Raw genomic sequence first — 22,857 nt, 5'->3', positions numbered from 1 at the left:
ACTCGTACCCAGAGAGCAAAGCGTTCACATGTCCTACAATGATCTGAACTTCATACAACATTTTAAACTTGTTGAACATTTGAAAAATTGTTAATTGTAATTCTCTAAGACCTGAAAAAATGGGAAAAAATATGTTTTGAGGCCAAGGCTAAAATGATTTACGGTCATTACATACAACACTGATCATCACCTGGTATCATTCACCATCACTCTCCCTACCCTACCTAAAACTACCTCTCACCCCCTTGCTCTTACCCGCCGCAACCTTCACTCTGTCTCCCCTTCTTCTGTAGCTTCTGGCACTCTTTCTTCCGATACAGACCGGTATCACTTCTCTCATTTCTTTCAAAAATTCTTGAGCGCATTGTCTATAATCAACTGTCTCTCACAGAACAACCTCCAAGACCCCAACCAGTCTGGCTGTAAAGCAGCTCATTCCACAGAGACAGCCCTTTTGGATGTCTCTGAGAAACTACATGCTGCTAGATCAGCCAAACTGTCATCTGTCCTTATCCTCCTTGACCTTTCAGCAGCATTTGATACGATCAACCACGAGACTCTCTTAACCACCCTCAGGAGTCTTGGGATTTGCGGCTCAGCTTGGGAATGGTTTGCTTCCTACCTGGAAGGACGCTCATATCAAGTAACATGGAAGGGAGTGACATCTGCTCCATGCAGACTCTCCACTGGCGTCCCACAGGGCTCAGTACTTGGTCCTCTTCTTTTCTCCCTGTATACTCACTCTCTTGGGGAAGTTATTTCCTCACATGGGTTCTCTTACCACTGCTATGCTGATGATACACAACTTATCTTCTCTTTCCCACCCTTAGATGCCACAGCTTCTGACCGGATCTCAGCATGTCTGGCAGAAATTTCATCATGAGTGACTGCTCATCAGTTAAATGCTAGCAAAACTGAACTGCTGTTCATCCCAGGTGACTCATCCCCAGGTCATGACCTTGCTATATCCTTGCACAACGATCTGATCTCCCCTTCAGACACAGCTCGCAACCTTGGGGTAACCATGGACAATCAGCTGTCCTTTTCCTCTCATGTTGCTAATGTGACTCGCTCATGTCGGTTTCTTCTCTACAACATTAGAAGGATTTGGCCATTTCTGTCCACACAGGCTGCTCAGGTACTTATTCAGTCTCTTGTCATCTCTAGACTGGATTACTGAATGCAATCTGTCCTCTGCAAATGATCCAAAATGCAGCTGCCCGGCTTGTTTTCAACCTGCCAAAGTTCTCGCATACCACCCCGCTGCTGCGATCCCTCCACTGGCTTCCAGTAGCTGCACGCATCAGATTCAAAACACTGATGCTGGCCTACAAAGCCAAAAATGGACCAGCTCCCTCTTACCTCAAAGCCCTCATCACTCCTCACACTGCACCCCGCACCCTCCGATCTACCAGCACTGCTCGACTGGTTCCACCATCTCTCAGGGTAAGAGGCAAGCATACTACAAGACTCTTCTCTGTACTGGCACCAAGGTGGTGGAATGAACTTCCCCTAGAGGTCCGGACAGCTGAGTCACTGGCTATTTTCAAGCGGCAGTTGAAGACCTACTTCTTCAGGAAACACTTCAACTAGCACTTCTTTCCTTATCTTTTGCATTTAAAAAAAAAAAAAAAACCCTTTGACACTTTTTCATTGTAATTTTCAACAAATGTTTTAAACTCATGGTATCTTAAGTATGTAACTTACTGAGCCAGCATTAATGTATCCAATGTTAGAGATTTAAGCACTTATGTACGTCGCTCTGGATAAGGGCGTCTGCCAAATGCTGTAAATGTAAATGTAAATGTAAAAACACTACCAAGTGTTCAAGTTTTATTTATCTTTTAGCATTTTCTTTTGTACATTTATATACAAAGTTCAGCTCCTCTATCACTCCTAAACACAAATTATCCTCAAAGCTTACGTAAAAGTGTGTATGAGCTTCAGCCCTCAGCTACCTTCATGATGTCATTTATTATTTTGTTTGTTTATTAGTTAGTTAGTTGTTAATTATCAGGGGTTTTTTATGTTGATGCTGTGTCTGTACAGACACCAACTCTTTACAGTCAAGGATTCACAGTAACCAGCAAAGCTGCTCCACATCTGCAGAATTTCAGTTCTTACTGGGATGTGAACTCACAACCTTCCAAAGCAAAGCAAATCTGTGACACTGACCATGTTAATGTTTTTACAAATCTTTTACAAAGTCTTATCCCTTCCATGTGAAGTACATGTCAGGATGATCCTCAGAGGGATTTGATCTAATATATTGCTCTACAGCATAGGTCACTAACAGGCGGACCGCGGTCCGGGTCCGGACCCAGAAGCTGTCCAATACGGACCCGGACCCACGGCCAAAACAAAAGGTTATGAATTAAAACTTGACGGAGCGCTTCTATTTTATCTGTCACAGCTTTTGCAATCTTTATGGTAAAGGTAGTGGAAACGCACAGACCAATTTCATGCGAGTTAATCCATCCCACGTGATAGGACTCGTAAACACGATAGTGCTAGTGATAGTGCATTCCTGAAGTAAACACTGCGACTCAATAGTGCAAGACAGATGAGATGAAAGAAAGATAGCGATACATGTAGAAAAAAAAGGGAGAGAAACAGACGAGTGAGACGGAGAAAGGGAGAGAAACAGACGAGTGAGACGGAGAAAGGGAGAGAAACAGATGAGTGAGACAGAGAAAGGGAGAGAAACAGACGAGTGAGACGGAGAAAGGGAGAGAAACAGACGAGTGAGACGGAGAAAGGGAGAGAAACAGACGAGTGAGACGGAGAAAGGGAGAGAAACAGACAAGTGAGACGGAGAAAGGGAGAATAAAGAACAAATGGTGCTCTCCAAAAAAAGAAAAGTGGACAGCGAAAACATTTAATCCAGAATGGACGGACTCATTTCTGTTCACACTTCCCACTTCACACTAAATCAGTGTGTCTCATATGTTCAGAAACCGTGGCACTTATTAAAAGTGACAATGTGAAACGCCATTCTGAGACAAAACAAAGGTTTTGAACAAACATATCCACTCAAATCTGAAGACAGTGTCCCTGAGACATCTTTCCCAGGTCTGAGGGAAGTAGCCCTACACATCCTGACCATGTTTGGCTCTACATACAACTGCGAGGCAGCTTTCTCTACAATGAACATAATCCAATCTAAATATGGTTCCAGGGTCACTAATGAGCACCTCCACATGTGTATGAGAGCGGCCCTGACTCCATTCAAGCCCAGGTTTAACATCCTGCCAAGCTAGAGCTCAGTTCTCTCACTGAGATATAAAAGGGAAAGTTAAGCACTTTATTTAAACATACACAATTTTCACATTTTATTTATTTTCTCTTATTTTGAAATGTAGCCCTACTTTTATTTAATGAGAGAATGTTATACATGTCTACAATCATACATATGTTCAGTTCTATGTTACATGACAATAAATATTGTCAAAATGTTTTTGAATTGTACTGAATTTATTTGATTTGACAGTCAGGTTTTGATTGCTTGCAGATGTTGATACAACTACTAGGCTACTTAAATATATATCACACTAACTAGTTAGACATTATGATCTTCTGGACCTTTGCTTCAAGAAATTTTCTCTTACTGGACCTCTTTCAATTTTAGTTGAATACCTCTGCTCTACAGGTAACATTCTCTTTCAGTGCATTTGGGTTGACCCCAAATAATTCCTCAACCTTGTTCAGTAAACAGGATATGAGGTCACATTGAGTGTGAATATGCACTCATCACTGGACAAGCAGATAGTGATCTTTAATATTTGTGCACATAGCTCCTAAGGCATACTACAAGCTGGGACATCACAGCTGTGTCTTTGTGCCATTTCAACAATCAAGAGATTTATGAGAACCAGACTCATTTCCTTTGATGAGGAACGGGCAATTGTTGTCACGTCATTGTAACCGCATGGCATAAACCTGTCATGAATAATACAATACATAACAGTTACCTCGTCTGGCTTGCATTCCAATCCCAAGTAATTAACAGTTGAGACATGATACAACTGAGCAGATTAATAGGATAATGATTTTCAATGCAAGAACATCTTCAGAAAAGAGGGCTTTGGATTTATACGGCAACATGACAAGCTGAATTTGTTCAAAAATTTGTACAAAGAATTTAAATCATTGATGTGACGCAAAAAAAATAAAATGTAGAAATATAACTACCTTAATTGTTAACAGTTTATAAATAAGTATAATGTTAAGTATTTTTTGTTCTTGTCACAGCAAGGCTGGTTTATTTTTTTAAATACTCAAGTAAAAGAACTACAACTTAATTATTTTGGAAAAAAAATGGTGCCGTTACACCATGAAGTCAATAACTGTAAGAAGACTTACAGTAATGTACATGTACAGCAGTTTGTTACTTTTACATCCCTGGACACAGCAACGGCAAACTGGTTATTTTGTACAGTGTGATAGAAACGTTAATCCACTTTAGAATAAACACAGCATTATCTGGTGTGTATTCAAGTTCGAAAATGTACTTTCCTTGGAAAGGCAACAAAACGCTTGAAATTGTATAGACTTTAGCTTTGACGTGGTTTCCGCTGCAGTGTCAACTTTTCTTCTACTGGTTCCTGCTGTACAAGCGGTAATTTCTACCAGAACATTCCACCCACTGGTGAAAGACTTTTAGCTAACAAAGTGATCTAATGGTTTCAGGATGTGAGGTTGGGAAAACATTGTGAAGTAAAATACAGTGCCTGTAACTGGCTTGGTGAAGGTTTGAGCTGCATGCCTGTGGAAAAACAAACCAGTAGAGAAGATAGCATTGAATTGTTGCAGGTTATTGATCAGTTTGACAAATTTATCTTTCCCACAATTACGAAAGCATATAAACGTATCTAGACTTTGGAGCCCTAAAAATCCAAACTTTAAATCAATTGGACTGAGAAACTGTTATCTTGTTGAGAAACAAAATAAAGGTTTTATGTTAAAAAGTGTGTCCAGTGCAGTAGGGTTTAGTTTTTTTTAATGTAAATATGTTTTAATTGTAATCAGAAGCAGATTTGCATTACATTGCACAGGGGCGGTTCTAGGATTTCATCTGAAATATGACTACATAGTAAGCCAAAAGTTATGGTATTATTTAAAATGGCAAAAGTGGACACCAAAATTTTATGCATGATGTAATGATGCCAGTCTTGAATCAAATCAGTTCATATTTCACATCACTCCAGTCCTCAGGTCCTTACACTGGCTTCCAGTTACATTTAGAATAGATTTTAAAGTATTGTTACTCGTTTATAAATCACTTCATGGCTTAGGACCGAAGTACATTACAGATATGCTAACTGAATATAAACCAAGCAGACTACTCAGATCATTAGGATCAGGTCAGTTAGAGATACCAAGGGTTCACTCAAAACAAGATGCGTCAGCATTTAGTTATTACGCCACCTATAACTGGAATCAGCTTCCAGAAGAGATCAGATGTGTTTCAACAGTAGACACTTTTAAATCAAGATTAAAAACAGATCTGTTTAACTCTGCATTTACTAAATGAGCACTGTGCTGATTCACACTGACTGCACTTTTTATCCAAATCACTTTTACTCCTGTTTTTTTCTTTTTAACATATTTTAAACTGTTTTATTGAAATCACATTTATTTTCTTTAATTGTTCTGTTTTTATTATGATTTTATCGTGTGTCTCATTTTTACATATATTTTTTTTCTCTCTTATAAACTGTTTGATAATTTCTATGTAAAGCACTTTGAATGACCTCTGTGTATGAAATGTGCTATACAAATAAACGTGCCTTGCTTTTGGTTGCCGTCTTTGCGGCTTTCCGCCAATTAACGTTATAGATAAACGCCTCCAGCTCTGACTGCGCGTGCACGCTGCGCGTACCTGTGCTTCTCCGTTCTAATAAAAGCAGACAGCTGATGGGGCACTTTTCAAAGACTACAACGCATGCTCGTAAAAGCAAAGTAAAAAAAATCGCACCTGGGTCAAACTGATAAATAATTTTCTTTCCCATCGAAGACATGTCCTGCATTTTTGCGTAATTTATATTGTTTATTTTTTTAAAGTAATAATTATACTTATAGTTTTAGGGTGCCTGAGATCACATACAGGGGGCTGGAGCCACTCTAAAAAGGTCTAGAACCGCCCCTGACATTGCAAGAGTTAGTTTCAATAAAATATCTGCTCAAAAAGTCAGTCTCTTTGGTGTCCAGGCTGTAAAATATCTAAATTATGTGCATCAACATCATCCAAGCAGTCAAGACATGCTGGTGTTGAACCAGCATTCAGTCACATGTGTGTGTGCTGTGGTACGAACAAAGAGCAGGTGGCTATGTTGGTTTGGATTTTCAGCTAAGCTAAAAATCTAAAAATTCCAGCAAAATCTCTGACTAAATTGTTAAATCGTCAAAAGCTGCTTTCCAATAAACAGTTGAATCATCTCATTCTCAACTATAAACCACTACAGACCATAAGAAAAGACACCTCTTCAAAAACAAGCCAAAGAATTTATTACATTCTCAGAGTTTTGCAATACGGCGCCAGAAGAAAGGTCTTCAGACTTTAACGATGGCTTTCCCCATGTTTTCTCCCTGCAGCATCCCCATGAAGGCAGCTGGCATGTTCTCAAACCCAACAGTCACATGCTCTCTACACTTCAGCTTTCCCTGCAGAAGAACAAAAAAAAAAAAAAAAGCCAGTTTGCAAAACGGAAACAAGACTCTATAATACTTTACCAGGATGCTGTCAGTGATGAGTTAAGACATTTAGAAGATTAAGCTACTTGCCTCCTGCAGCCAAGTCAACAGCCTTCTCAGAGACTCGTCATTTTTATGCGCCCATCTCCCCACCAGGAAGCCCTCCATACGCAACTCCTTAAAGATCATATGCATGTGTGGATAAGGACCTGTGAGAGATAGAGAGATGAAAAACACACACAAAAACACACACTTCATTATACACAATTGCACAGATGGGAAAAGTGTGATGATCATGTCATGGATGGCTTGGACCGTTCCCTGTCTGAACACCAGGGGCCTGTTTCAGAAAGGAGCTTCAACCAACTCTGAGTTTAAACTTGAACTCTGAGTTGACAAACCCTGAGTTGGGAAACTCTGAGTTTTCGGTTACAGAACAGCTGAAAAGAGTTAGTTTTATCAACTCTAAGTTGACTGACTCTGAGTTAAGCGCGTGCACCACAACTAAAAAAAGCCATTATCAATGGAGTGCAGATATAACGAGTCACCATGGTAACAGCTTCAGACAAAAAAAAAAGTCTGCATATTTCTCACCAGCAGAACTGGAACTGCTTATGGTTTTGGGTTTGGCTTAGGGTTTATCAACTCAGAGTTCAAGTTTAAACTCAGAGTTGGTTGAACCTCCTTTCTGAAACAGGCCCCAGGGGGACGTTGTGGCTGGTTTTGTTTTTCTTTTGTGTTTACGTGTGTTAGCCCCGCCCTATCCTTAATCCTTTCCGCCTCTGCATGCCTGTTCCTTGTGTTTCAATTGTCCTCCCTATTTATACCGGTTTTCTTGTGTGTTGTTTGCTGAGTCCTTGTGTTTGTTTTTGTGTGTTTTGGCTTGTTGTAATGTCTAATGTTTTTTTTGCACCCCCCCCCAAAAAAAAAAAAAATCCTATACAATCTACAAACCCAATACCATAAACACATAATAGTAATAAAGTATTAAAAGAAAAGACAGTAGTGAGAGCAGCTCTGCTGTATGGGTTAGAGACTGTAGTAGTGAGGAAAAGACGGAGGTAGCAGAAATGAGGATGTTGCGGTTCTCTTTAGGAGTGACGAGGATGGACAGGATTAGGAACGAGCACATCAGAGGGACAGAGAGGATAGATTGAGATGGTATGGACATGTACAGAGGAGGGAGACGGTTATATTGGTAGAAAGATTTTAGAGATGGAGCTGCCAGGCAAAAGGTCAAGAGGAAGGCCAAAGAGGAGATTTATGGATGTGTTAAAAGAGGACATGAAGTTAATTGGTGCGAGAGTAGAGGATGCTGAGGATAGAGTTAGGTGGAAACAGATGATTCACTGTGGAGACCCCTAACCGGAAAAGCCGTCAGTAGAATAATAATAATAAAGTATTAAAAGTGAGTCTTGTATTGAATACTCCTCTAACAATTACTTGTTTGTTCTATTCATTAATTTACATTTGTATAGAAAAGTTCTGCTGCAGTTACTGTAGAACTCATATTTATTGCTAGATCAGATTGAGGTTTTTCCTGTAATGTAGACAGACCTATTTGGGGTTCTTTATCATTGTAAAGGGAAATTCCTCCACAAACTGCAATCCTCCCAAACTGCTTCATCTGTGAGAGTGCGACGGTGGAGAACTGTCCACCAACCTGTTAAAATACATTTATAATGCCTGTTATTGTAAACCAAGTGAAAATGGGAATACTAGACCATCGTTTCACTATGGTCGTATAAATAAGACGCCTACTGAAGCACTCAGCTTGCTACTAGAGGAACTTCATTTCTTACATTCTCAAAGTAGCACTCATATCCCTCTGGTGAGGCCTGTTTTAGAGCTTCCTCCAGAGATGGCACAGTTTTGTAGTTGAAAGCATGGTCAAAACCGAGCTCTTTTAGAAAGGCCACTTTAGCATCGCTCCCAGCTGAACCCACCACTTTACAGCCTTTCAGTTTAGCGATCTGACCCACAACACTGCCCACAGCACCAGCCGCCGCGTTCACCAGGAGCATCTCACCCGGTTTGATGGCCAATACCTCTTCTAAACCATACAGGGCAGTCAGCCTGAAGCAAAAAAAAAAAAACAAAACAAACAAGAGCACTTCTGATTACTGTTGATCCCTTTGATTCTGAAATAGTTAAAAAGACCAGGGGTTTGTAATAAACATTTTTCAATCTGAAGTGAAATTCATGCCATGCTTAATGCAGCAAGCTCTCCAAAAATGAAAAGGAGCATCAGCAAGTAAAAACCTCCACAGAGCTTAAGTAAAAAGCATGCACACTTCCCTCTGAAGAGAAGCCAAGATCATAATATAAAACATCTGTTTCCCCAAAAGGAGACGTGATTAAAAACTTCCAGCACACATCAGTCTCTACGGTTTCAAATTTAAGTTTGTACCCTGGCATGCCGATGCCCCCGAGTGCAAGAGAAAGAGGAACATCCTTAGGCCAGTCGCTCAGTACCCGAATTAAACCGGTTCCATCTGATACAGTGTGTGTCCTCCATCCGCATCGACCAACCACATGACTGCCCTCAGGAAAAGCTGGGTTTTTACTCTGAATTACTCTGAGGAGAAAACATTAAATGTAAGAGAAGGTGCATAAATAACTGCATTTCTTATAACAGTAAGGTAACTAAGAAATAGGAAAATTACTTACTTGGCCACCTGAGTTCCGATCATCACATCTCCTGGCTGCATTCGCACACGACTATAAGGTCTGAAAATGAAATGCCAATCAATGCAACAACAAGTAAATATGATTAATATGTCAAACAGAAGACAAAAAAAATAGCTCTGGTATGAAGAGAGGAACAATTATACATGAATGGAATTAAACAAATGTGCAAACACCAGCCAGAGTCTAGCTGCAAACCAAATGGCTCGAATGAGCAGAATTTCCTCAGACATCAAAAATTACTGTTTTTTAAAAATCTTAAAAGTATGAAGAGCAAATCCTGAGAAAATCTCGGAAAATACTGACCCAAAGACAGGGTTCAAATATTTACATACATGTTAATAAAGGCTGAATGAACCTCATATCAGTCCTAAGGATTGACAGATGAATTTACATTGTTACAGTTTATTTCAGTGTATACAACTGATCAATTGAGGGTTAAGGGCCTTGCTCAGGGGCCCAGCAGTGGCAGCTTGGTGGACCTGGGAACCGTCTGGTCAGTAGTCCTTAACCACTAGGCTATTACATCCCATGAATGCTTACCGCATGTAGGGATCCACACTTAGGAACACTGCTTCCAGAAGTACCTCTGCAAAAATGATCCACAATAAGTGAAAAGAAGACATGCACAAAGCAGACAGATAATGAAATGTAGATTTCATGACCTGACCTCCATCTTTGGGCTCAGGCAGCTGCTCCAGCTTCAGCTCCAAGTCACTGTTTTTAGGAAATCCCTCAAAGTGCTGCTTCAGGATCCAGGTCTTGGCTTGAACCATGGTGCTTTCCTTAAGACAACTAGGGCAAACAAAGAACAGTGTAAAATTACTGTAAAATTCCAGGCAACCTCGAATCGACTCATTGAATCGACTCATTCTACGTAATGAATCTAAATCATTGATTCTACGCAATGAAAATAAATGTTCCTGTTTAGCCAATGGAGAGGTAAAGTAAGTAAGCAGGAGATTTCCTGACAAACAAAGCACCTCTTTTCACATCGCAAACATCAGCAGTCTGTCACTATTCTTTCGCAAACAGATAAAATTATTTTCTGGAATCGACTCCATTGAGTTCCAAAATCAGGAATCAGATTGGGAGTCGATTTCAAAATCACAAAAGCAAGCTACGGATATAAGTTGGAACATAAAGGAAAATAAGTTAAAGCTATTGCTACGCCATTATTTTTTTATACCAAACGTATTTTTCTTGCAATAACGCTACATAAAAGTGCACATATCGTTCATATATAGGTTATGTACAAGTTCATTTTTACTTGCTGTACCTGTGCAACTCCTCTCCAGTGGGAATTCAGTGCTCTGTGGTGTGGAGGTGGGCTTTTGGATGTATCCTTTTTTTCCATTGGCTTACGCTAGATCACTTGGATTCCAATTGGCTGACACGAAGTGTCAATCAACCATATCCGACTTGGCGGTTAAAAAAATTAGCACAATAAAACTTTTTTTTAAAGACTCCCATTGAAACTTGTACTCGGTTGTTTTATTTCATTATGACTTAATACTTGATTTATATATAATATATAATATTTAATTTCAAATGAACCACAACAGCCCACCCATATGGAATGACGTAACATGCGCGCGCCGTTCTCTAGTTTTGAATAGGCTTCACGAGACGCTCATCTGTGAGAGATTAGCAACACAGGCTACTTGTTCGTGAGACAAACAAACTAACCACGACTTTTGTTAACAGGTAAGAATCTAAAATACATCTATTTTTCACCAGCTAGTGTTCACTAGTTCACTGCTTTGTTGACACTATCACGCTAACTTGTTAGCTTACTGTTAGCTTGTATACTTCATTGGTTAGCATGCTAACGCTATTTCTGTTCAGATTTAACGGTCACTTTATTCATACAACTTAAGCCTAGGTAGTTTTTACGGTTTTATTGGTTATTGTACCACAAAAGTAAAGTGTTTTATTCGCTTTAAATCAAATCAATGTTGTTGTTTTTTTCTCATATGTGCTGTATTTATAATAACAGATTCATAAATGTATAGAGAGACTGATAGTGTAGGCCTAATAATAAACTTATGTGTTGTTTAACAATAATATATATATATGTTTACTGCCTTGGTGTGTAAGGACACGTATCACACACATTATCCCTTCTGTGTGCCTTTTCCTCACCCTTGTCTTTTTCAGACTGAGATGAGTAGATAACAGTTATAACAGTGATTATTGTCAAAGGTTATTATACATGCAAATCGTTCCTGGTCATGATCTGACCAAAATTACAGTTTATAAGATAAGATACCTTTATTCGTCCCACAATGGGGAATTTCACTGTTACAGCAGCAAGAGTAAGAAAATGCAAATATATAAAAAGAATAGAGACATAATATAATATACAGTATGTACAAAACAAAAATGTATAAAACAAGACTTTATTATTTATTTGGTCTCTTTATTATTATTTATTTACCATTTATTTTAGGTCATAACAAATAATGAAGCATTTCAGCATTTGGAGTCAGCCATTATATCAAAGAGCAATTAATACTAGATGGAAGTTTCACTAAAACGCCCCATTCCGTTGTATTTATTTCATGCTGTGTAAAATCGCAGGTGCATTTTAATCTCCACTGAAGGCTGTTTTGAAAATCCCATAAAATGCACCTCTCTCTAGTGATTAGTATTTTCTTGGGTTATATCTGATTTTTATCTCATAATTTACTGCAGGTTTAAGTGTAAATTGTTTGGGGGTTCCACTTTCAAACAATCATGCTTGATGGGGAGAGGTTCATTGAGGCTCTGTCACGGGTGGGTTATCCAAATGTATCCTCACTCAAGAGTTCAGAATTTGATTGGTTGTTTGACACTGCACCAGCCAACCTACATCTTTTGCGCATCTTCTGTCACCGTGTGAACCGCAACAACGCCTTGACACCAGAAGAATTAAAGGCCTTTCAGGTGTTGCGTGAGTCTGGGAAGCCTATCTTGGATGAAGCGACACTTGGGGATCTGTTAAAAACATGTGGGCCAACCGAGGTGGGTGGGTCTCTGTCTTCACTTTGTGGGGAAGAGGATGTTTTGGTGGAAGATTTAGAGGTTGAACTTCAGGCCCTGCGGAAAGAGAAGCAGCTGAAGCTGCGAAGACTTAAAAAGCTGCAGGTGTTTGCTGCCAGTCGGGGAGCTGACGCATCTGCAGCACTTGGTCTACTCCAGGAAGGTAGCGGTGCAGTGAAAGATGCCAGCTCTGCTCTTGCAGCTGAAAATGCAGCCTTAAATGCTGCCTTAGAAAGTCTTGTGAAGGAGACCCAGAAGCTTGGTGGTTTCTTCAATTCTGAGAACTTGTCAATGGAAAAATATAATGAAACCACAGCAGTGCTTCTGTCCCAACTTCCTCTGGAACCCTACCTCCACCAGGAGGAGCAAAACACTAAAGCCTTGGCCATCTACACCCAGCAACAGTTCTTCCAGGGCATTTCAGACATGGTAGAAACCTCGACCTCAAAACACTTCCAGCTGACAGAGCTGAGCTGTTGCAGTGAGATTGAGGAAGAGGATGATGAGAAACTTGTGGAAAGCAGGAGGAAGGAGATGGCCCGGCTGCAGTGGGCTCACATTGTAGCACGGCACCAGTTGCTGAAAGAGCAAGCAGAGGAGCATGGAGACCAAGCAATGAAGAGCTGGCTCACTGAGCAACTCGGCAGTCAAACTCAGGTACAGCAGCCAATTCTGGTCCATATACATGTATATCTGGATTGAATACATTTGGATGTTTCTTCGTAATTTACTTGTAGAATCATTTTAAACATGTATTCCTAAACATTTGCAGCGGATGTCATATGAAATATATCTAATTAGACATTTGAAAAAAGTGTATGACCCAAAGGTGATGTAATAGATAACAATTTCACAAAGGCACGTGTCAGTCATCTGCACTTGAATCCTGTCTATAAAGTTTCTTTTTATACCTTATGGAGAATTGCCTGATGAATAAATGTAACATGCTTGCATGGAGCTTGACTTTTTTGGATGTTTGCATTGCCCTAGCTATTTTAGGTAATTATGTCTAGGTTAACAATATGTGTACAAGCATACAGAATTCCTGCAGTGTCAAATAATTCCATCTCTTATCTTTTTAACATTGCTCTATTTTTCTCTCCCCTTTGAAGCCACAGGGTTCTCTGCACACCCCCTGGCGTGAGTCTGCATTGCACTCCGAATTACTCTCTGTTCAGTCTGACCTTGATGCTCTGATGCGAGAGCCTGTCCGGGCTGCTCTGCGTGATAGTGCTCGCCTGCTGAACGTGCCTGTGGTGCGTGGTGATCTGGCACTTCAGATTGCCAGGCAGAACTATTACACAGCCAGACAGACAGAGGTCAGGGATCAGCTCCTCCGACAGAAGGCATCGTTTGAGGTGCTTCGTCTAGCACAGGACACAGAGCTCAGGAGGGGGAGAAGAACTGTGACTCAGCTGGACGAGGTCATCAGTAGGCTGGAGGGAACATTTCAGAGCACAACTCAGAGAGGGAAAATACTGACCCAGCCTGAACTGACCCAAACACCCTCCCTAGGATGTAACGCAAAACTGCAGGTCATCAGCTCTAAAGATGTAGTGTTTAGCAGGTGAGGATGAATGAATAAATGTAGAAACTGCCTTTGCTCAATGTTTTAGGATTACCTTACATACGTATGGTGTGTGTGTGTGTGTGCGTTAGACTGTTGCAGATGCTGGAGCTGGGCAAGCTCTCTGAGTGTAAGGATCCCCTCCTGACATATGGGAGGTTGGAAGCTGAAGCGTCTAGCTTGCAGAAAGATCTTGTGTCTGTTCACGGTGCTCTGGAAAGGGCAGCTCAGGAGCAGGGCTACATCAGTGCGCGTCTAGAGCATGATCGGGATGCTCTGGAGCGCTCTGCCTATTCGGATATCGTGCAGCCGCTCCTGAGGCCGCAGGTATGTGCTACAGCCACGCCTGCTCAGGAGCTCTGTCCTAATGCACAGGTATGTTTTCCTCGCATCATTCTATTCCTCACCCTCTCCGCCGTTCTGCATTCTGAGAGCTCGTATCAGCGTGAGATGATTTTGGTTATTATCAACTTGCATGTCTGGTGCTGGTTTTGCATGGCTTTTGGAGGGTGGTGTTTTTACATTCTGTAGGCAGGCGTGTACTTTTTAGGTTTTGCCTTTCTTACTAAATTCTTTAATGTTTCCTGGGTTTATGTCACTGCACCCCTTTTTCTCAGATGTGAAATTGGGATTAATGGTTTTGACCACATAAATTCAATTATAGCCTCACTGTCTTTTTATAATTGCTGAGAACAATACAGCTTTAAAGTGTGAAGCTCCTAAAATGGGAATAATTATAAATCAGAACCAAAGAGAGTCTCACGTCGTCATAGCTGCACATAGTACAGGGTGGCATTGTTTGAATTATTTAATTGTTCTTTTAATCTTTTTTTTGTCCATAGGAGGTCTCTGTTGTTCTGAGTGAGCTGGAGGAGAAGCAAAAGAATCTGTACAAGCTTTTGCAGAATGTTGTAGGAGACGTGAGGACTAAAAGGGCTCGACTAGAACAGAGCGCCACCCTCAGACGAGAGAGAGAGCTGTACGTCTACTTTCACCTGGACCCCACACTGCTTAACAAGGTGGTTCGTGAGATGGAGGCCAGAGCTGGTGTGAAGTAGACTGTGGAGCAGATTGTACCTCTTACCCCACAGAAATGGAGCTCTGAAATGGATGGAAATATCTCCAGAAATGGAGATATGGTGCAGTTTTGATGACATCTTGCGTCTTTTCTGGATTCTGGACTTCATGCTCTTTAACTGCAGACCTAACTAAAAACTCTGATATTTGGCTGTAGAAAGTACAGTTAAATATAATTTCTTTGTACATCTAATTATGGGAAAAAAGACTTTAATAAACTTTGTTAATAAAACGTAATTGTGATTCTTCTTCCTGCTCTGTTTGCCTTCATTAAATTGTATAATCTGTTTAAAGATGTGTTAAATGCACACTTGGTTAAAGAACATAAATATGGTCATGTAAAAACAAACAAAATTCAATGTGTTGGTTATCAAATTGTCCAGTACAAATTCCTCATTTGATTTCAGATAAAAATAACAACATGCGAGTGAAAATCTGATCGGCTTCACTTGTTAAAACACACAGGCTGAAGGTCTACTCTGAGCAGCACTCTTGTCTTTGTGTGTTTTAGGACAGTTAGTGAGGAAGGACAGGAGTAGGTGAGATGGAGTACCATACCTATAGCCCACTGACTGCAGGTCCTCTATCTTCAGCTGCCCAGATGGTCATGGCTGCTCTGAGAGCTCAGTATGCAGGGAGAATAGACAGGAGACCATACAGTGAGTCAGGATTAGAGAAGAATAAAAGTTTTGTATTTGGTTATAATTGTATAGAATCAGTATTCGATCTGGCACCCGTCTTCTACCTTTTGTCATACTGGCTGATCACTGCTGTAATTGTGGGTCACGGTTAGGAGAATGTTAGATTCTGTAATAATTGACAAAAATTCGAATTGTATATGGGAAAGAAATGTATTTTTAGAACTGAAGCTTTTTGTATATATATAGAGATGAATAACGCCGATATGGTGTGATATGAAGAACCTTAAATTACCAAGACAATCATTTTCACCTAAATTCACCAACACTACCATTTATTACATTTACTTAATTGATGATGGTGCCTTCATCACCAACAAAATTTCAAAGATGCCCTTTTCAACATTAAGGAAAGAAAGTCTTTGGAATCTTTGCTTTCCTACTAATGGGTTTGGAAGTATCCCCAAAGTCTAGAGACCTGTTAAAATAGTGTGTTTCAATAAAAGAAACATTGCATTTTATTACATTTCAGTAGCAGTCGGCGTGTCCCAAAAGCAGAACAACCTCACCAAAACTCTAGAACCTCACACACAGACTAACATGTGAGTTTGTGAACAAGCTAAATAAATTAAAAAAGCCAGTGATATTTCACTATATTTTTAGATACTTTATAAAATGTAAGACTTTCTCAGCTCTACTCTTATATCCTTGACGTAGGCATTATGTGTGCTCCAGCAGTCATAGGGAAAGCATACGAAATATTCCTCAGTCTGACCTCATCGAGCAGCACAAGTATAACACTGAGCCACAGTGAGTGAAGTTTCTCTGTGTTCTTTCTGTGTCTCTGAATTTTTTATGTGGCTTCAAAAAGAATAATTCTTCTTCCATCTTGCTCTCTCCAGTCTTCACAAGCAGAGAGAGAGCCAAGTATTCAAAGTGTTATCAGTAGGAGAGATGAAGCGCCCAAGTCGGCCTGACCTCCAGCAGTTACATGAGAAAGATAACACCCTTAAACAATGGGGAGCAGAGATACAAGGTGATTGGAGGCCAAGAGATTATGAAGATGATGGCAATCTGTCAGGATTTAATCCTGGTAATAATATCCCGAGTCCCAGCAAAAGCCCTCCAGAGCCAAGTCCACTGAGAGAAGAGCTTTTACACAGGAATGACTTTGTTAACAGAGGAACCCTACAGGCTGACATGGGATTGCCAAAGACACATAGCAGGACCTCAGGTAGAAAGGAAAGAATCCAGCTAATGGCTTCTCTTGAAGAGGGTAATAAAGCAGAGGCTATTACTCAAACCCCTCCTCTGAAGAGATGGAGGTTTGATAATCTGCATCTACCCATCACCAGCTGTTCAAGAAGGTTTGAGCAAGATGATTCTGGGCAGAAGAGTGACATTGTGAAAGCAAATGAAAACCTTGAGAAGATACAGTTTAAAGTTAAAACAGCCCTAACTGAAGAAATAAAAGTGGACCAGATTTCATATGGAGACGTAACAGAGAAGTTTAAATACCATTCAGGTTTGTTTGAGGGTGTTGTTAAAGATAGTAGCTGTGACAATAGGTGTGACAATTATTATGAAGAAGTAGACGAAGACTCGAGATCAGTAGAGTACCATAGACATTTGAAAGAGAAACCAACATCCAGGACTGTATGTCAGAATATTAGTCTCATCTTAGCTGACTCTTGTCACGATTCAGGTACAAATAAAACACTAACTTATGGAAGCCATCTGCCAGTTCATCACACTTTGGGTTCACTCAGAACCAGTGACTCTGATCAGGACACAGAGGACAAAGAACAAGCATCAGCAGTGGAGACAGAATCAGACAAAGTGGAACTTGTCCGTCACCGTGCTGGTAAGTGCATCCAGTAGGAGGCGCTCAAACACTTTGTGTCCATGTGAACTTCACTGTCCGGGGTAGATTAATGGCACTACGCTTAAACACTACTAGCTCCCAGAAATGTTTTGTCTCAGTTAGTACTAAAGATCAGTCCACTATAATAATATTTATTTGTATAGCACATTTCGATACATAAAATTCAGCCCAAACACTGAATTAACAAGCATCATGCAGAAACTTGCAGCAGGAACAATAAGGTTACGATTGGTGTATTGCTTACATGCTCTTAGATGGTTCTTGCTAAAATGAACTGGTGTGTATTCCTGGCATCTAGTTTTTTAATCAGTGCGCAGCAGGTCGTCACACAATAGTTTGTGGCAACGACTTGGGAAAGACCCACTTATAGTTCTCATGTCCACATACTTTTAACCATGTAAGTCTCAAAGCTAGAGGAGAAAGAAGCTCTCAGTTAAGCTAAAAGAACCTAATTAGATAATACACCTATGGGTATTTACATTAAACTCAGTTTTATGTAATTGATGACTTTGCAAATGAATGAACAGGTAACCAGCGTAACCAGTTAACCAGACATGAACTAATCCTGTCCTGTTGAACCACCTAAGTATTTTTTGCAGACGTATATGAGCATCAGTCCGATATTAAAAACGATCAGCTGGAATCCCAGGAGATTAGCGTAGAGTCAGAGAACAGTTCAGCATCTAAAGTCACAGAAACACATCAGGGCCTGAAGACCTTCTCAAAGGTATGTAGTCAGGATGGGGGCTACGCTTCGGTGTGGTTTGGTTTGTTTTATAGGTTTTAAGTGTCGTACAACATCAAACCTCGCAGACAATGAAGGGTATAATACATATAAAATCAGTTAAATATGAAATGTTTAATCACAAATCTCACCAGTTATATTTAAACATACTAACAAAACCATTGTATTGTATTGCTATAAATTTCATTTCTGGGATTTAACTTGAATCTGATTTGTACAATTTGTACCTCTTTGAACGGAGCAGCTGACACGTTTGCTCTTTCTGACCTCTCTAAAGCGCTTTGTAACACCGCTAGAATTTGCTGAAAACAACATCAGGGTGTCTGTGTGTGGGGTTTTAATGATAGGAGGAGTTTAAGTTATTCACGCATGCTACCCAGGGAGTAACGCTATATCCAGGAGCAGTTCAAGTTATTGACATTTGCATTCTTTTCATGCTGAGCTGTTCACACTGCAGTCCTCTGCACTGCAGTGCATTATGGGCAAGAAGATATCGTGTTACTTCAGTATTTAGATTAAAAAAGATATTAAAGAGTGTAGCATTATAGCATTCTTATATGTTTTTTTTTGGGGGGGGGGGGGGTGTTCAAAATAAAATATTTGAACACATCCGGTCTTGCTCAGGTTTATTAGACCTCCGTATGTGTCTGTGAAAAGTACACAAGACATGATTATTATTCATCACCTAAGGCTGTCTGTAAAGAAAGGCTTGACAGGATCTCTAGTGCTCTGTGTAAGCTATGGGGCACTTGTGAAGCTGAACCCGACGAATAATAACAAAGTGCTTACGCTGTGAAAAAACCAGGCCGACTAAAAGTGAACCGAATATTTATAGGTCAATTTGGTGTTGGCGAAGATTTCAGGACTTAAAAACAGCCATGGCTCCAATAAATATCCATATGTGTGTTACTGTTACATTTGTGTAGTGGTATTATGTTTATAAAATAAATGTATGCTGAAGTGTCAGCCATATTGATTTATAGACACAATGTGCATAATAAAGACTCCGATCTTGATAATGTGTAGCTTTCAATGTGATAAGAGAAAGCTAAATGCAGAATTGCTTCGAATATACAATATAGATTTCACACTAAGGTCACTTTGATGTCGATCTTTTTCTTTATTTTTATTTTAAAACATATGTTTAAATCCATTATTTAAATATGTTTAAATCCATTTTTCAGTTCAGTCAGTTTATTCACTCACTCATTTCTTGTCATTCATTTATAGGGAAGTCAGAGAAGTTTTGGAGTCAAGCGTGCGCAGAACTTGACCCTTCCAGCCGAGTATAACGGAAAGCGGGAGCCTCTTCGATGGTCACATGGGTTTCCTTATATCACACTGTCACAGGAGCCCTGCGTAAACCAAACCTCATGTTTCAGTGGAGAAGCTGAAGTGCAATTTATTCACCAAGCACAGCAAAGCAAAGCTACAAGGCAACTCCTATACACGCAGAAAACCACTCAGAATCAGCATATCATGCCGGAACAGACTGAATCTAACGTGGACATCAGGTCCAACATCCCTAAAGCTGCACAACAAAGGCAATCTGCTTTAGAGCTGAATGAGCAGATACATGTAGAGAGAGACAGGGATGCAGACAAGACCTCAGAACAAGACCATAAATGTACTCTAGCCTTAATCTCTGATCCCCGAGTGTGTGATGCCAGCCGTCTCTCACACGAACAGAGGACGCGTGTGTTGGAGGAGGCTGAGGAAGCAAGGGCACTGGTGGCTACGATGGTGTATCAGGATGGAACCACACAGTTGGATCCTGAGCAGGTGGGCTGAGAGACTGACTGATGGTTGTTACTCTGTACAAAGCTTGTCTGACTCTTCAAGCACTTCGTCGTTTCGCATTTGTTTAATGACTCTCTCAGCTAAGTGCTCTGAACGTTCAGTGCGATTGTCATTCATCATTTTATTGATTTTACATCATACATAAAATGTGTTTTGCCAGACAGTGAATAAGTGTGTCTCTACAATGTGTCTTGTGGCTTTCACAGCAACAACAAGACCTGTTGCTTTTGAGACACCAGTCTTATAGCCATCAGAAAACGCCGCCTTTTTGATTACAATTATACAAATGCACACTGCTACTGTTACTGTTACTGTGACAGTGTAAAATTAATTACAGGACCGTTAACATACCAATATAGTAATAAAATCAATTAAGAAATGTTAAATGTACTTCATGAGGGAAATCATTTTAATACATTTCCCCACCAAATCAGTTTTATTTGGTTTGACCTTTCCATGCAGAAATGCCCCCCTGCTGTGTGTGGAGTTTTGGTTCTGCTGAAGAAGAACATGAATTCACTTGTTCTGGAGACGTCTGGAGCAGCTGGGGAGAGATTGCTGTTTCTGAGACTCAAACAGACACCTGTTTGGTCTCAGCAAGACGTAAAACACAACCAGGATCTCTTCACAAGGTGTGTGAGTGCATATGTGTGTGTGTGTGTGTGAGGTTTAAGCTTGATTGCTTTAGTCATGGCAAGTACCAGTCTATCGGAAGGCAACATGCATAAACATTCACACAATCATTCACAGCTAGGGGCAATTCTTTTAGCCTATCTATCTTCTGGCATGTTTTTTTGGGGAAATGGGAGAAAATCAGAGAACCCTGTACATAGAAAGTACATGTTAATTCTCACTGGAGTTATGACACGAGTACATTAGCAAGATAGCTAACTAAGAAAGCTAAGTGCATAGAACTTTTTTTTTAAACTATTTATTTTACAGCTCCCTTGTTCGTGTCTGTTATAGAGAGATACTGGTGAAGATGGTGTGTGGAACCCACATTTTAGTGTGTTATAAATCTAAAGACCTCCTTCGAACAGCACTCAGGCATTTCAACAAGGATCTGACCTGGAAACAAGGCAAGACCAACACACACACACACACACACACACACACACACACACGCACACACCATGGACTTTTGTATATCTGAAGCTCTTTAGCATCAGTGTAAACTATAGGTGATACAAATACCATTATTTTTCAACCCTAGACAGAAACCTACACCAACCACTCTTGTGTATTTATCACTCATCCAGACACCAACTATGTGGTTAGAAATACACAGAGAGTCTGATAAATCTCTGCAGATGTGTGGAGGTTTCCAGTCTTTGCTCTGTAACTGTATGTTAGTATTCATAAGTATACAGTATATTGAATAAAAAATAGTACATTTTTTAAACATTTCCCTCCCCTTTATCATATTTATTCACCTCTGTCAGATAATCTGGCACCATAGTCATAGCTCGCACCGTTGCTCAGGTCTGTCGTGTAGACACCGAGATTCGTTACGTATCTGTGATATCCATCATATCTGTACCACCCACATCTCTAACAGCTCGTGTTCAAGATTTATGAAAAAATGACGGACGATCCGTTAAATCGAAAGCGAAAGCTTGCTGAAAGCTTTTCTGCAGGATCATAGCATTTCCTTACTTCGAAGTTAACTTTATTTAAAAGAGCCAGAAACCTTGGTATAAACTTTTAGAATCTCACACATAGGCAACTGCGGTTCTGTCTTCATTTACAAATCCAGTACATATAGAAATAAACAAAACTAGCACACACAGACATTACTTGTATACTGTATATGAACATTTACTGTAGTACACTGGATTCCGGCTGCTTCTCGAATAAAGTCGTACTGTTTACATTAAAGCATTTTGTGTCCCGTACACATCACAGAGGTTCCGGTTCCTCACACTCAGTTTCTCTGTGTTTTTTTTTATTCTAGACTGACTGAGCATTAGGAGGGTGCTGTATAAAAAAAGCAGTATCATTATTTACACATTACCTCAAGTTGTTTGCTAATGGCAAAAAGGAAGAAATACACTGACTTAAGCAGCATAACTGAATTTTTTTTTACTTTATGGAATCCCAGAGTTAAATGTTTACAGGCTGTTTACACACTTTTTTTTACTTTTTTGTTCTTTCCACACACTGTCTAACATTTTAGTCGTTTGCAGATACTGTACAATATTTCAGTCGTTTTGCACATACTGTACAATATCTCAGTTGTTTACTGTTTTTGCACAATCCTGTGCATTATCTCAGGGACCCTGCTGCTAAGAAACTGTGTTCATTCTAGTATTACTGCACACAATATTGTCTGAACATACAGTATTTACACTGGTCGGTCGGCGCTGTTTCTGTTTATTGTCTTTTGTGTATTGATTTTTTTGTATTTTTGTATTGTCTTGTAACTTTTTGTCTGCACTGTCTTTTGTCCTGCACTGTCATGTCTGTCTTGTTTGTCTTGTCCTGCACTGTTTGCACCAGGTTGCACAGATGCACTTTATGTGGCTAGGACTACTTACTAAATCTTAGCTCTGTCTGTGTTCTATGTAGCACCATCGTCTTGGAGAAATGTTGTTTTATTTCACTGTGTACTGCAACAGATATATACTGTATGGTTGAAATGACCATAAAAGCTTCTTGACTTGACTTGACTTGACCCCTGTGCTATACCGTATTGTATATACAGTACAGAAAGTCTTTACCTTTACCGTATCTGGATACC

At 40.0% G+C, this 22,857-nt stretch overlaps 3 protein-coding genes across 7 annotated transcripts in view; 2 read left to right on the top strand and 1 right to left on the bottom strand.

Annotated features, from left to right (window-relative positions):
• Window positions 1–6,484: 6,484 nt before the first annotated feature.
• Window positions 6,485–10,703, bottom strand: ptgr1.1 (prostaglandin reductase 1, tandem duplicate 1). Of its 2 annotated transcripts, XM_060874946.1 has the most exons (9): window positions 10,661–10,703; window positions 10,052–10,176; window positions 9,925–9,970; window positions 9,364–9,423; window positions 9,104–9,271; window positions 8,496–8,769; window positions 8,251–8,356; window positions 6,784–6,902; window positions 6,485–6,663 (listed from the first exon to the last, which is right to left on the bottom strand). In XM_060874946.1, the coding sequence occupies exons 2-9, from the start codon at window positions 10,155–10,157 to the stop codon at window positions 6,553–6,555; spliced, it is 990 nt and encodes a 329-aa protein (XP_060730929.1). In that variant the 5' UTR covers window positions 10,158–10,176; window positions 10,661–10,703; the 3' UTR covers window positions 6,485–6,552. The 2 variants fall into 2 exon arrangements, with proteins under 2 accessions (XP_060730929.1, XP_060730928.1); XM_060874945.1 differs by having other exon boundaries at window positions 9,925–10,176.
• Window positions 10,704–10,944: 241 nt separating this feature from the next.
• Window positions 10,945–15,297, top strand: haus3 (HAUS augmin-like complex, subunit 3). Of its 4 annotated transcripts, none has more exons than XM_060874944.1 (5): window positions 10,945–11,088; window positions 12,079–13,062; window positions 13,524–13,972; window positions 14,065–14,299; window positions 14,815–15,297. In XM_060874944.1, exons 2-5 carry the CDS (start codon window positions 12,121–12,123, stop codon window positions 15,028–15,030), a joined length of 1,842 nt encoding a protein of 613 aa, XP_060730927.1. In that variant the 5' UTR covers window positions 10,945–11,088; window positions 12,079–12,120; the 3' UTR covers window positions 15,031–15,297. The 4 variants fall into 4 exon arrangements, with proteins under 4 accessions (XP_060730927.1, XP_060730925.1, XP_060730926.1 ...); XM_060874942.1 differs by having other exon boundaries at window positions 14,065–14,347; XM_060874943.1 differs by having other exon boundaries at window positions 13,518–13,972.
• A 294-nt stretch (window positions 15,298–15,591) lies between these two features.
• Window positions 15,592–22,857, top strand: part of poln (polymerase (DNA directed) nu) — a 50,325-nt gene continuing 43,059 nt past the window's right edge. The window contains exons 1-9 of the mRNA XM_060875496.1: window positions 15,592–15,708; window positions 16,220–16,289; window positions 16,405–16,497; window positions 16,590–17,212; window positions 17,393–17,551; window positions 18,172–18,299; window positions 19,548–20,099; window positions 20,580–20,749; window positions 21,084–21,196. Coding sequence (XP_060731479.1) covers window positions 15,594–15,708; window positions 16,220–16,289; window positions 16,405–16,497; window positions 16,590–17,212; window positions 17,393–17,551; window positions 18,172–18,299; window positions 19,548–20,099; window positions 20,580–20,749; window positions 21,084–21,196 — 2,023 coding nt within the window. The 5' untranslated portion in view covers window positions 15,592–15,593. The remainder of the gene's footprint in view (window positions 15,709–16,219; window positions 16,290–16,404; window positions 16,498–16,589; window positions 17,213–17,392; window positions 17,552–18,171; window positions 18,300–19,547; window positions 20,100–20,579; window positions 20,750–21,083; window positions 21,197–22,857) is intronic.

The sequence above is a fragment of the Tachysurus vachellii genome, chromosome 7 (genome assembly GCF_030014155.1).
Source record: "Tachysurus vachellii isolate PV-2020 chromosome 7, HZAU_Pvac_v1, whole genome shotgun sequence".
Taxonomy (NCBI): Eukaryota; Metazoa; Chordata; class Actinopteri; order Siluriformes; family Bagridae; genus Tachysurus; species Tachysurus vachellii.
The sequence above is the reverse complement of the archived record's forward strand: the minus strand, read 5'-3'. Positions and strand labels throughout refer to the sequence as shown.